The 14,810-nt window shown below is 39.1% G+C and overlaps 1 protein-coding gene across 2 annotated transcripts; it reads right to left on the reverse strand.

Annotated features, from left to right (window-relative positions):
* Nucleotides 1-718: 718 nt before the first annotated feature.
* On the reverse strand, nt 719-13,653 carry hic1 (hypermethylated in cancer 1). Of its 2 annotated transcripts, none has more exons than XM_079610945.1 (2): nt 13,444-13,653; nt 719-6,006 (listed from the first exon to the last, which is right to left on the reverse strand). In XM_079610945.1, exon 2 carries the CDS (start codon nt 5,987-5,989, stop codon nt 3,797-3,799), a length of 2,193 nt encoding a protein of 730 aa, XP_079467071.1. In that variant the 5' UTR covers nt 5,990-6,006; nt 13,444-13,653; the 3' UTR covers nt 719-3,796. The 2 variants fall into 2 exon arrangements, with proteins under 2 accessions (XP_079467071.1, XP_079467070.1); XM_079610944.1 differs by lacking the exon at nt 13,444-13,653 and adding an exon at nt 11,163-11,394.
* Nucleotides 13,654-14,810: the final 1,157 nt, after the last annotated feature.

Genomic DNA, 14,810 nt, shown 5'->3' on the forward strand with positions numbered 1-14,810 from the left:
AATTTTTTACTGTCCTATGGGGTTTGTTATTTTGTCATGGCCACAAAGTTTTAATACTATATAACTTCCTACAGGCAAAGTTAGCAAGTATTTTTTTTATGTTAACACACCCATGGTTTAAGTCTTTCGGATACTTTTGAAACGGTGAGTAATTTTAATGTTTACGGATTGGCCCCATTCGGTTACATTATAAGTGCCTCACTGTAACCCAGAATTTTGCTCTTTTAAAGTAGGGACAACAAGTCGACTAAATACATTTTGTAGTAATCAGCACTATGCCACAAATGCTGTAAATTTGGGTAAACTGGTATCGAATCCCTTTAAGAAACATCTTTGAGGAGCACAAACCAAGGATGGAGGTTTTCAGTCTGCTTTTCCATAGATAGACAATGGCTGAAGTCCTGCTCTGTTCTCTCTCACCGTCCTTTGCTTTCTCTGTCCCTCTCTATCATCATCTGCCTATCTGCTTTTGAGCAGAACCACACCAAACATCCTGCTCACTGCTACTACAGAGTCAAAAGTTCACTTCCCCAGCTCAACTTTACTCCTTTGTAACCGTTCCATTAACAGAAGCACTTTTCGTAGGTACAGATTGCTGGAGTGTAAAAAACACAACCAAACATCTCACCTGCCCTCTGACCCCGACTCACACACCTCTATATTCCCAGAGCCGCCAGTGAATGCAGAGGCACTTAATATTTTGTTTTCTTTTCTCTACGCTTTTGGAACCGAAGTGGAAAATTTCTTCTTTTTTTTTCTTGTTTTGTCTGTCGGGGAGCAGGAAAGAGAGAGCGATAGATTTTCGATGAGAGTGAGCTAATGAATGGTGGAGAACGGGAGTGTGAGATTTATTTTCCCACCACTGAAATCCACTTCAAACGGACTGCCACATCTCCTCAGCGAGTATTAATATGTCTGCGGTCAAAGTTTTAACTGTTATGATAGCTGTAATATTGTTCTATGCCTCGAGTCAGAAGATTTGTATTCCGTTTACGCTCTGGATACAAACAAACCTCTGTGCCCAGACTGTTTTCATGTGTTTTGCAAAATTAAGTTGAGAGGAATTTCTGGATCTCGGCTGTCCACTTAAGAGTGTTGGGAAATTTCAGCATCTGTCTCGCCCCAAACAAGCTGGTTTCATGCGTGTGGTTTAATAGTACATGTATACAAAACCTCACTGGGAGTCTAATCCTGCCTCTCGGCAAAAAGGTCAGCTGAAGTTTCTGCAGGCCCGCCCAGAACAAATTGGTCAATCAACTTCAGAAACTATGCTTCCCTCCTTACCAACCCGGCCAAGTGTTTATCATTGCGGCGAATTATTGATAAACACACAACATTTCTTATACAGCATAACGTTAACAGTAATCGGACTTGCTGTCTGGCATTTCTTTTAGTGCATGTGTGAGTTTCAAACTGTGCTTTATAACTCTAAGTACCTTCAAGTGTACAGAGAAACATACAGAATTCTTATCAAGAAATCATTTTTAATTTACAAATTTGCCTTTTATGGTAATTAAGTCATTTACCATTTCATTGTGTAACTACAGTATTTTCTGTAATGTAAAAATAGAAGACATTTGCATAGGCTAATCAGAAAGAAAAAAATCAAATAATCATTTCAAGGGGGGAAAAAAGACAAATTTGTAGCATTGTGAAATAACCACATGTTTAAAAAAACAATAAGATCCCTTCAGAAAGCTTGGATTATAACGTATAAGACACAGACAGCAATTATGTTTGTGTTTTTATGTTCAACTATTGCTAAAGCATTGTGTCACCCACCCTTTGATAGGCTCAGTCCTGAGGTAAGCACCAATGTCATTTCGCTTTGATTAAGAGAGTTCAATCTGACCAAAATATAAAAAAAGAAAAAAAGAAACACTTTGAATAGCTGACATTCCACAGAGTAAAGCCCAGGTAATATGTCCCAAATTACATGTTCAATATTCACTAAGCTCTAAAGCTTTAAGATTCACTAGTTTTCACAGTGCATTTGTGGTTTAAGTTTTCACATTCACCAACTGAGGTTGTAATTGTAACTAGTGGTTAACAAATTTTTTCACTTAAGGTCTGGCAGAGGAAAAGACAAAAATGTCAACATGGTCTTTGGAATAAAAAACAGCGGGTGCTGTATCTTATTAGAGCATTTACATCTACGGTAAAACTATTTATTTAGAGGCAAAGCAGATGAATTGTAAGACATAAAGGAAGCAACCCTAACAGGCTACTGTGTTTCATGTTGCTTGAACGAAATGAAGGATTGATTGTTGTAAGTGTAGCTTATGATATGTTAGTGCGGTAGCTGGGGGATTAGGGTGTATGTTCAGATCACAGGGCCTGGTCAACTGGCATAAAATCTAACATTAGTGGGAAAGACAAGCGCGGATAGTCTTCGAAAATCGGAGATTTCACAGGGCTTACCCTGAGTGGACCAGCTGCTGCTATCTGCGCTCACAGTATCAGATAGAGAGAAAGAGCCCTGCTCCTCATGTTCAGATGGTTGTCACATTAACGGCTCTACGTGTGTGTGTCTGTGTGTGTGTGAGGCACCACGGGGTTAAAGCCGTCACATTAGCCTGAAATTAACTGCACTGTAATAGGGGTGAGGAGGCCCTCTCAAACATTTCACATAAGGAAAGGTCTTAAAGGTGTTGCTGAATCAATCACTTACAAAATGTCACTGTTTATATACACAAAAGTGCCTTCGCTGTGACCGTTAAACATCTAGTCATGCAGAGAATCTTTCAAAGGGGTCGACTGCAATGCAACTGAAGCATATGGACTTTTCAAAGGCACCACCCATGCTTAGTCTGTCGCACCAGATGGACCGAAACACGTGGACACAGATTGTTATATCATGATCGGAATATGCACAAAGATATTCCAGTTGTGAGATCACAGGGCAGTACTTGCTACTTTTTCAATAAGCTTAAGGCACTTGGCGTTAGAGGAAAGGAAATGGAACAAAGACACTAAATAGCTCGGGACCATACACCTGAAGGTAAAAAAAATTAAATGGCACTCTCTGTGAACTATCATTCCACGCTGAAGGGGATATATCAATGCAGAGAAAAGCTTAGATCACTTTACCTAAGTCCTGGAACAAACACTCTTCAGTTAGTTGCTCCCTTTAGTATGGAAAAAACTGGGCCATTCACAAAGCTGGAAAATCAGATACAGGTGATCCAGTACTCCGAAAAATAGTCTATAAAAAGTCCTCCAATTACTATAAAATCCCAAAGATTTGGCTTTTTCTTTCATCCAGATTACTCTCTCCATTCTGGACAGAAGCCCTGAATATTGTTCATATGTGCTTTTTCATTCTATATACACCAATAATACTTAGTACACAGGTTTAGGGTACGATTGCAAATCTCTTTTGTAACATTTGACCATTTTTTCTTTGGCTTTTCATCATACAAAAAAATGAAAATAAAAAATAAATAAAAACAATCTCTTTTTGGTTTTCAATTGGTTGTTTGGCTCGGTGATTGAACAAAAAAAGAAGTTGTTTTTTTTATAAATACTGCATTGTCTGAGTGTCCAACGGTCAAAACAGATTATAAATAAAGCAGTTTCCTCCTTTTAGAAAAGTAATTTTTAAGAAATGCACGTACTACAAAATCTGCAAAGAAAGGCACGTTCAGAATTAAACAGTTTTGTGCATTTTTATGGCCAACACATTCCGGCCTCCTCTCTTTGAGGTGCAGGTTCAAATGAAGATGAGGTGAGAGTTGAATACTGTGAATGGTATACAGTGATGTCTCTTTAGAAGGTATAGTTAGTGGTTCCCCCTCTAGCTGGGAGAGTAGCGGTCAATGGTGCGGGACTCTGCCGAGAGCTGCTGGGAAGTGGGCGGCAAAGATGGGTTCAGGATGTCCATCTTGTTGTGGGTGAGGCCGAGGTGTTCCGCAGCCAGCTTTGACAGTGGGTAGAGGCTCTCCATGACCTTGGCGTCAGCCAGCAGGTGCTGAGAAGCTGCAAAAAGGTCTGAGGTTTTCTCCTGCTTCAGACCCAAATGCTCAGCTGCGTACTTGCTCAGAGGATAAATCCCCTCGGAGAAGTCCATCTTCAGCTTGCCGTCAGGAGTCAGTCCTCCACCAGCTCCTCCACTGCTGTGCATCTTCATGTGACTGATGAGGTTGCGCTGCTGTGCAAACTTGCCACCGCACACCTGGCACTCGTAGGGCTTCTCTCCGGAGTGGATGCGCATGTGCTCAGTCAGACGGTACTGTCGAGTAAAGCGCATACCGCAGGCGTCACAGGCGAAGGGTTTTAGGCCCAAATGGCTGCGCATGTGGCGTGTCATGGTACCACGTTGGGTGAACTTCTTGCCGCAGATGCTACAGGGGTAAGGGCGTGTAAGCCAGTGGGTTTTTTCATGCTGCCTCAGAGTGGCGGGATCTTTATAAGACTTGTCACAGGAAGAACAGCGATATGGTCGTATGATCTCCCCAAGACCAATGGAATGGAGGTTTTGTGCCGATTTGTTGTCTAGGAAAGGGCTGTGGAGGCCACTAGTGCTGTTAAAGCTTGTAGGTCCATGGGCATTGGTGGGTTTGCTGCTGTTGTTGTCCAGCTCACTCCCATTGTTTAGCTCTTCCTCATTATGCGTTTCCACATGGGCATTAAGCTGCTCTGAGCTGGGGAACCCTTTGTCGCAAGGGATGCACACGTACAAGTTATCCCCGAAACTCTCTGGCTCGTACGGCATGTGATATCTTCCACCTGGAACAGGTGGAGATGGACGACCCTCACTGCTCCCCGTCTCCTCGCTGCCGGTCCCATTCTCATCCTCTGCATCATCGCAAGTCCCCCTGTCATAGCCCCGCTCGCTCATGTTCAGCTTTTCCTCGCTATTCTTATGGTGGTTCATGTGCTGGTGGTGTCTCTCTTTATCCTGCTCACCCATTCCTCCACTGTCATCCTCTTCGTCCTCCTCATCTTCATCCTCTGGGTTGGAAGGCTCATTCTTCACCCACCGATAGATGCTGGACCCATCTCGACCTTGTTCTCTGGAGTCCTCCATGGGTTCTGGGCTGGGAGGGCAGGGGTACGGTTCTTGGCCCTGAGAACGGTGCAGGTGGGGAAGATGGGGTGCAAGTGGATGATTGGGTAGGGGGAAGGGGTGTGGGGTGAGAGACCCTGCATGATGGGCTGCCTCCATTTTTCTGGAGCCATCATTAGGACTGAGCAGGGGGCTGGTGCTTTGGTCTAGCTCCCCCTCTGGCTCCTCCTCTGGGTGAAGTGAGGAGATCAAGTGGGGATGACCAGAAGGATGCTGGGATTGGGGGCTTTTCTTGGACAAGTCAAGGCCATAGACAGATGAGCAGTTCCTGTCAGTAGGGGCCAAGCGCAGGCCTGACTGTGGCGACAGGGATGCTTTTGTTGGGGGGTATGGTGGTGGACCCTGGGTGTGAGCTGGTGCATGAATCTCTCCGCCATGGGGGGGCAGTGGGAGTGGGGGCAGGTCCTCTAATGGTATAGGTCTATGGGTGCTCACTACTGAGTGGATGACAGGGGGAGATATTCGAAACCGCCTTCCCCCCATGCCACTGGGGTCTATCTTGTAAGGTAAAAACCCAGGGTTAGGACGTAAATGGTACTTCCCATTCCTCTTCAGCTTCTTCTTGCATAGAGTCACCAGATCCAGCAGTTGCAGGTAACTTGCAGCCGCCAGCACTGCACCTATATTTGGCTCAGTTGGTGAGGTGGGGTCACCTTCATTTAAGCGTCCTGTGTAAATATAGTCAAGAATGACTCGAAACACACCTGGACTGACCATTTCATGGTCCAGATTGATGAGGTTGTCATGAACAACAAGAGACTTAAGGTAGAGGCTACTGGCTGCCAGGATGTTCTTGTGAGCACGGAACAGTGCATTCTGGACCACAATGATAACATCACATAAGAAGCCTTTGGTTCGTTGTGTGTTCAATTGCAAGAGGAGGTGCCTAGCATGACTTGGGACTTCCATGGCATCCAGCATCGACTTCAGACCAATACCTGAAACAAAAGAGAAATGCAACAATTAGAAGCCAGAAATTTGTTGCAGACAAATATAAACTATCAAATTTAGATGCTCATCAAATGCAGCTGAATTTTGCTTACTTATTTGAGTACTGTTGTATAAGAGGCCATGCCTATTCCCTTTTTTAAATAGCTGTCTTTTGAAATATAACACGCATTACTGACACATCTGTTCGTGTTAGACTACCTTGTAAAACTTGACTGGCAGCCCTTAAAGATATGAAAAAGAACACTTAAGCTTGTGTGCATTTTCTTGAGCCTGAATATGGTTCTTCATTTACTCTTTGATATATTTGTAGACTTTCAGGTAGGGAATTAAGGGCAAACAATTCAGCTTTTCCTTTAATACAACAAGCATCAGAAGAACTCCATAAAAGTGAGATATAGCTGACCGAGTGAGACTGCAATGGTTTTGTCATTATCAAGATACAAACCCACATGTTTAAAACTTACAGTGAAGTAGTTAACAAAAAAAGAAAGAAAAAAGACAGAGGACAAATGCCAGTATAAACATGTTTTCATATTGCTGTCTTCCTGATAAAGAATTCCAGAGGTGGTGTGTGGAGTTTTAAACAAAGTCAGACTGAAGGTTTTGCAAGTGTGATGAACAGCAGGCATAAACCAGCAGGGACAAAAAAAAATGCAGCAAATTCATGACAGGACACTCTGCTGTAGTATACTGTATAGAAGTGTGACTTACAAATCAAACCACTTTCAAAAGATCACTTGTCAGAGCCAGAGGGTTCTTACAAGTTACTGCATAAACATTCAACCAACAATGGCAAGTTTAAATTCTAAGCTGAATGCAACAATTCGCAAACATAATATTTTCTGGTAAATGGGTAATGTTTATTGTTTAAACCCTGCTACGTAAGGATAGTCTGTAGATAAAACGGATATTTAGGGTCCCTCAGGGGCTGGTTTCACTGATGGGAAACAAGAAGCTAAATAAATACAGTCATCACAACATCAGTTCCTCCTCTCATTGTTTATTTCATTGTATAAAATAATCCTCTTAGATGAATACTGTAGTTTGTAGTAATAAGCTTCCATTTAATTAGCCCTTAAATCCAGCAATGCAATCTACCCTATAAATTCAACCACAACTCCAAGCATGAATAATACTTAACCAAACAGTTGCCAGAAAATCAGTGTTATACACAATGTGTGAATTATTCAATGCCTTTTTAAAGAAATTCCTGTCATTTTTTGGTTATTCTTTACTCTGGTTACTCTGGTTATTCTTTCTCTTATATCTCCTACAACCCATTAAAACAACATTCAGGAATTTACTAAAATATATATGGTAATTAAATTTGTGTGTGTTGTGGTTTATGAGGACACAAATTATAATAACATGGGTATTACAACGTAAATATGGTTTATGAGGACACTTCCTGTGTGTGTGCATGTGTGTAAAACTACAACAAAGTTTTCAGAAATTAGTAGCCTACTGTTTTTTGCATCAGGCTAACCCCAACTAAACAGTTGAAATGTAGGCCTACTGTAACATAGCCTACTGTAAAGAAATAAAGTTATAATTAATATAACTGGGGGGGGGGGGGGGGTGTTAGATCCCCTCAAACCCCACCATAATGCTGACATGAGTTTCTGGTTTTCATTATTCCTGTTTATTAAAATTAAAACAGTAAAATGTGATGCACATAAAAAGCTGCATCTCTGTCTAGTAAAGTAGAGCAACTGTGCACTAGAGACACGAGGACGCGCTTGTCATTCTGGTATCTACACTATAGAACTAGTCACAGTTAGGCAGAGAAACCACATGGACAGAATTAAAGTTCGTCTATTAAAAAATATATATAAAAAATACTGAATACATATATATAAAACAATTAGCCTATCCATGTACATTTTTGTGTCAAAACTATTCATTTAGCCCGGTGCCAAAAAACATTTGCACACCAGGGGAAAAAAACAACGCTTAAAATCAGAAGTCATATGGTTTTAAATGTTTTTTGAACATTTCCGTCTTGTGGAAATAATGCCGGAGCTGGTTATTTTCGGTCTGCAGTGCACCTGTACCTTCCTCTATGTCAGCCTGAACACTCGTTATTCAATACAATTTTCCTAATTCATAAATCATTCCGTTTGCTTTCTAACCGGGCGTCATATATATATATATATATATTTTTAACTTGTAATTTGGCCTATATAAAAGAGGATACACTTTCACGAACGCACAGAAACAAAGAGACGAAATTATATCAATTGCCTGTTGCAGGCAAGGTTACCAAGTAACAATGAAGCGCCTCAACCAAACAAACATTACCCGCAACATTTCCTCTCAGCCCCGGCCCGCATCTGTCTTCAGCGCCTGTCTTAATAAAAGCACTAGCGTTGTGTAAGTCATCTCCTCCCCTGCTGCCCACGGACACGTCTCATCACTAACAGGTGTATTTTAAGGTGAATAGCCATTTTTGGCTCATGGTCTTTCCATTCGCTGTGAGAGTTTGAGAAAGCAGCAGATTTGAGCGCATGATTTAGCCTACAGCGATTCGTGCCGTACTGTCCTGAACGTGCTGCTTTTAACAACTTCTATTAAGCACAAGAGGATGACAAAATAAAAGGAACAATGTAAACAATAAAGAAAGAAACGGGGCACCTTCACCTGAAAGTTTTTAAAAGAAATACAAAGAACGAAAATTTGTCAGACATTAGTCAACTGACGTTGTCAACAAACAATAAACATCCTTTCAGACCTTCAACGTGTTAAGATTAAAAGGGAAGTGATGAAAGACGTGTTTTACAACGACTGTTTGAACTTCACGTGTAAACATTTAGCCTATACTTCCTCTCAACCATAGCATATCACCTTGCGGATTTACATTACGCGTCTTTAAAACACACTTTTACGCATCAGAGAATTTGAGTGATTCCATGAGAATCGACTCATTTAAATGAATAAGCCTTTTTTTTAAACGTCTCAACAAAAGTGGTTTTGATCTCAATTTTAGAAATCAGTAGCCTAAATAATGGGTTGTCGATCTCAAAACATTTTACTAAATAAATAAAGTTAATTTGAATAACTAATTTGAATAAATACAAACGCTATCGATGCTCAACCAAATGTCGCTTGTTTGGGTGTGCAGTGCATCATGCGACAGCTTGGTCTTGCTATATTTGGTATGGTATGGACTGGATTAAAGACAGTGCATGTGTCATATTTTAGGTGCTTTGGTATTCATTAGCCCTGTGTTTTGTCTCTGTTGTCATTTTGCTGGTTTAGGGGCGAGGCAGGGGTCTGCTCGTGTTCTTAAGACTTCCTCTCACTCTCTCTCTCTCTCCGCCCTCGGTCTGTCATCTCTTTTTTTTTCTTTTTTTTACCGCAAAAGCGTCCTCCCTTAAGATTTATCCCGTAGATTGAGTCTAATGTGCCTTTAAGGAACATCCAGTCAATTAGTCATAAAGCATATCTTTCAAAATTGCTGAAGTGGCGTATAGGCTTTTAGACGTTGTAAACACGAGAAACACAAGAAATATTTATAGGCCTGTATTTTTTTGTTTGTTATTTTTTTGTTTGTTTTGTTTTTAGGAAAAGGAATGGCACATAAAACAGAAAAACATATACAGATACATTTACATTAAAAAGTAGCCTACAAGCATAATTTAAAGAATGTTGGCCCTATAATTTGAAATAGCCTAAATAAAGTTTATAGCCTTTACGTGTTCAAAAAATAAAAAGATAATAAAAATGGTTTAAATTAGTTTTTAATTTATGTCAGTTTTAAGTGTTTTAAAAGAGTTTTCCATAACTTATTTTTCCATTTCCTAAGAAATGCTCTTTTTGTGAATGGAAGGTAAAACCTGCGCAAAACCTCTTGGCACCAAGAAGCGAGCGTTTGTCTTCGGATCGTGCCTGTTTAAAGTGGTTTAAAGTCAAACAGCAAAACAACAGTTATTTATCGACCATTTTGCATAGCCTATATGTTGAAGGTAGGAGCTTGGAAAAGAGCATATCATGCGTTACAGATTCCTCTTCCACAGCTTGTCTTATTGCGATCATATTCTCTCGCGCGCTCCATCAGCACACAGCTCTGGATATTCATTCATAAATACTATTGGGAGGATTTGCTCACCATCCCCTATATGTGGCCTCTATGGTCAGGGATGAGATTGAAATATTCTAACCACATATCACATAATCTAGGCCTATATCGGTTTTATGTTCGGATAGGCTACCCTGCCATAAGAATCTCTTTTGGAGTGTATTAGAGAAGTTGAAAATAAAAAAATTCTAGGCAAGCATATGAATATTCTCAGTCTCTCTATGAGCATATTACACTTTTAAATGTTAATTAAAGTGAAACCGTATTATAAACAATATATTATGCCATACAATTATTTCTTAGTTTTACATCTGTGATTAGGGTCTTTAAAAAAATATTTGTTTGACTCAGTATACAAGTAAATTATATTACTCCATTAAATCCTTTTTCATTGAACAAATTACATTATTGAGAGCTAGTCTATACTAAACGTGCGGAAATGTTGTTCAGTCTAAACAGAGAATCTAATCTAAAATAGCCTAAGTGACATCAACAATCTAAGACTCTGAAAAACATGCAGAATTGAAATTGTTAATTTAGCCTACGTTCAGACTGAACTTTAAGCAAGACATCGTGTAGCTGACTTTAAAATCGAATCATTCTCTTTAAAGTCAAATCACTCGCATGTGAAACACCATGAATTCTCAATTAAGGATGAGCTGAGAGCCCCGTCATTGTGATGATCACACCGCCAATCACCGATCACAACACTTCTGGATTCATAATGCGATTAAACTTGTACTTTGTAATGAAGTCCCTTGTTCGCTTTCTCAAGGCAATAAATGAAAACTTTAACGTTTCTAAATATTTTACAACTTTTGATCTCTCCAAAAAAGTAAGTATTTGCATGTTAAAAATGATCGTGGGGTTGATAATAGCCTACTAAAATGTGCAATAGAAAATACCGAAAGGCAAACAATCGGGTCTTAATTTTTTTAAACATTTACATCTAACTCCAAAAGTGCTGACAGTTTAAACAGTTGCTCGGAATAATATTGTTTAGAACTATGAATAAAGTGTTGATGAAGAGGCTATAGTTAAAATGTTAAGAGCATTGAACGTTACCTGGATGCCCGATCTCTTCTGCCATCCGATCTAAGTCTCCCTTAATGATCATCTCAACAGTCTTTTGGAGTCATTTCTGACGTTTCAACTTTGAACTGCCAGCCTCCCAAAAACCATGCCAGTTTTCCGAGCACGACTGCCAACTCTTTTTTATTATTAATTGCAATGAATTTCGTGTTGCTCACCCTCCCTCTTGCTCTCTGTCCCTCCTCCTCCTATCTCTCTCTCTCTCTCTCTCTCTCTCTCTCTCTCTCTCTCTCTCTCTCTCTCTCTCTCTCTCTCTCTCTCTCTCTCTCTCTCTCTCAATCTCTATCTCTTTCTCTCTCACTCACTCCTCCTATAAAAATACGTGCGTACTCCATCAGTTTTCCTCGGTTTTTTTTGTATGTTTTGTAATTTCCTTGGCTATTTTTGCATGGATGTAATAACGCGACTGGAGATGATAATGGGCTTCTGGGCTGTGTGAGTGTTTTAGCGCCTCGTGTGATGTCAGTCTACAATAAAACTAAAAGGTAAAATCGAGGGCAGGAACTTAGAGTGACCCCAACTTGAACTTCTCAACACATCGAGGCTTCGTCTTAAAGTGACAGGCGTTTTATCGTATCACAACATATTTGTACGTTATAGAGTAGCTATTATGACTGTGAACTACTTAAACACGTACCCTGATGGTGGCCATAACTTCTGTAGCCTATTGAATTTGTGATAATGTTATTCAGGAAATAAATACTGAAACGGCACACCCCTGTCTGTATGTTTACTCACAAATACACTGATTAACTTTTAAAAATGTATGTCTTATTTAAATTGTATTAATTGAATACAGTTGCAAAAAAACCATCATGTTTTTAATATTGTACAGCTGTACCATGGTATTTTTGGAAGAACCTTGAGGAATATGTACCATGGTATAGCCTATATCATAGGTAGCCTACTGCCTTATTTTGGTTACACTTTATTTTAAGGTGACATGGTTACTTACTCGAATAAGTAGGCTGAGTAATATTAATTTAACATGTATTTACTAAACAGTGATGGTTAATGTTTGGTTTAGGGTTAGTTACTTGTAATTATGCATAATTTACTGTTATTACTAATTACAATGCAGTAACGTGTAAATACGTCACCTTAAAATAAAGTGTTACAGTAGTTTTTTGTACGGGAACTTAGATGGTAAGCAATGTTTTAATCTCAAAAAATTAAATGCCCTTGACACTGAAGTTGAAAAATCCAATCTGTAATTATTATCTGGACAGATTTGAGATTTTTTTTAATTATTTGTAAGCTAATTTATTGGTGTAGCATCTAGCCTATCTTTGGTGACACATAACTCACACACTTTTACACAGGCATTTATTTGATCCCGATATAGACAGAAAAGCTGCAAAAATTATGCATAGACTGCATCACCCATGCAACACACTGACAAAAAAAATGTAGTCCTATGATGTAACTACACCACTGGAAATATTGTGAGCTTCAATAATATGTGTCATCTTCATTTATTTAGCTAATTGTTTATTCTGAAAATTAAGACTCAAGTATTATTATTTTTATTAACAGGTCTAATGTCAGTGTAATAGATGACATGGCCTATTGACAGATCGCAGTTTGTCTCTTTAACAAAAAAAGTTTTGAATTCAGTTCAATTTTATGTTAATCTCTTGTTGTTTAGACAACCGTCCATGTACTGGTGCTTTAAAGAACCCAGAAACCACTGGTCAGAAGAACCCATAATGTCACATCAATAACACTATTTGTTTTAATCTCCAAAAAAAACAAAAACATAACTCATACAAACCATACACAGTAAAAAAAAAAACGGTTCTTCATCAGGATAAGGTTCATACTTCAACTCCTTGCTGAACTTTAGAACTCTTGAAGAACCTTTATTTTTAGGCATGTAGGCTATATTGATCAGTTTTGTTCTAACAGCTATATAGACGGAATATGTTATAGTATGTCGCCTGATAGAATTAAGGCTATGTGATGGTTACTCTGGTTGGTGGTGGCAAGTTGTATTTTGTTGTGTTTGATTTGTCAAATTTGGGATGAAAACATTTAAAGATATTTTGTATATTTTAAGATGCATACCAAGTAGTATTTAAAAAAGAAAATCCGACTAAAAAGTACAATAAGTTTCCCTGCTGTCCAGACACGCCTGCATGCACGAGCGCCAGTTATCGTAATCTATCAGGTAAGTATGTTGGCACGCGCTCACTTAACACACCTGAACGCGCCGCAGGTAACTCACACGATACATGCATTAACATAAACTCACCTCGGATTCATGTCTGATGCTCTTGCCGATCTTAACTTTCCCTTTACGGGATTTCCCCTGTCAAGATCCCCAATCGTCCAAATTCCTCTTTAAAACGTAAACCTTTCCCGGTGTTTCCAGCTTCTTCCGTGTTGTCCCTTGTCCTTTACCCTTCTCCCCTTCTGTCTCTCCCTCTCCTCGTGTTAGAATGGATCGGACACTTGAGAATCTGGATGGACTCTGATTGGCGTTGGTCTTCAGAATCACTGCAGGCTGCGCGCGCAGCGACATCTAACGGCTTATATTATATAGCCTAGAATAGGCTATACGTTCATCATAAAATGGAAATAATGTGGCATGCAAACTAACATAAGCACATTCAAATTTTGTGTTAGATAAATGTAATTAATAGTGGTAGAATTCTAAATAAAATATCTGGTGTCTGTAACAAAGCAGAACTATTGTGAAATTCTCGTGTCAAGTCACCTTTATAGCGCTGTTTCAGCTTTACAGTGATAAACAGGAAAATACTGATCAATAATACAAACAGAATTAAATTTAGCTGTAAAGCATAAAAAAAGAAAATAGTGTAATTATAACAAGTTGTATTAAAATTGCATAGGCCTATGGCAAGTAAAATTGCATTTGCCAATGTTCCTGGATCAACATATTTTGTCGATCCTGGAACAACATTCCTGTCCAAAAATGTTGTCCTCCTTATCCTAAAACTATCCCTATCCCTAACCCTAACCCTACCTATTATCCCTAAAATCAGAGGGAAATGATAGGTGTAGAACACTGATGTAGAAGCACATAACCCTGGTTGTAAGCCTAACTTGACATAAACTGTAACCGTGTCCCTCAAATCTGATTGGTTGATTGGAATGTTGTTCCAGGAACTTCTTGTCCTTGGTGAAATCACGTTCACCCTCCAGGTCGATATTGTAATGTTGGGATTCATTTCCTTTCAATTTTCTGATTAGTTTTACAATTTTTTTATTTTGCTATGCAGCAGAATTTATGTTTTTTTTACTGATTATTGTAACCACATGAAATATTTCACCTGTTCTTGTTTTTTGAAGGGAGGATTTTGTGGTGTTCATTTCTTTAATAAGAAAGTTATTAAATAACTTTCTTTCTGTCAGGTTTTTTATTTATCCCCTTTATTTATCACATATCCTCATTTTTATTAGTTTTAGTTAATACTGTTGAAAAGAGATGCCAGGTGTCTTTAAGGATTTTTTTTTTCTTTTGAGACTTTGGAGTATTTTATGTTTTATAAGGCCTTCATTCATGCATAATCTTGCTGCATAGTTTTAATCATTCAAATATTCTTGTAAGAAACACCATCAGTCTGCCTGCTAGTGAATTTAAGACAGAGATTCCCA

This window comes from Phoxinus phoxinus (genome assembly GCF_949152265.1).
Source record: "Phoxinus phoxinus genome assembly, chromosome: 4".
Taxonomy (NCBI): Eukaryota; Metazoa; Chordata; class Actinopteri; order Cypriniformes; family Leuciscidae; genus Phoxinus; species Phoxinus phoxinus.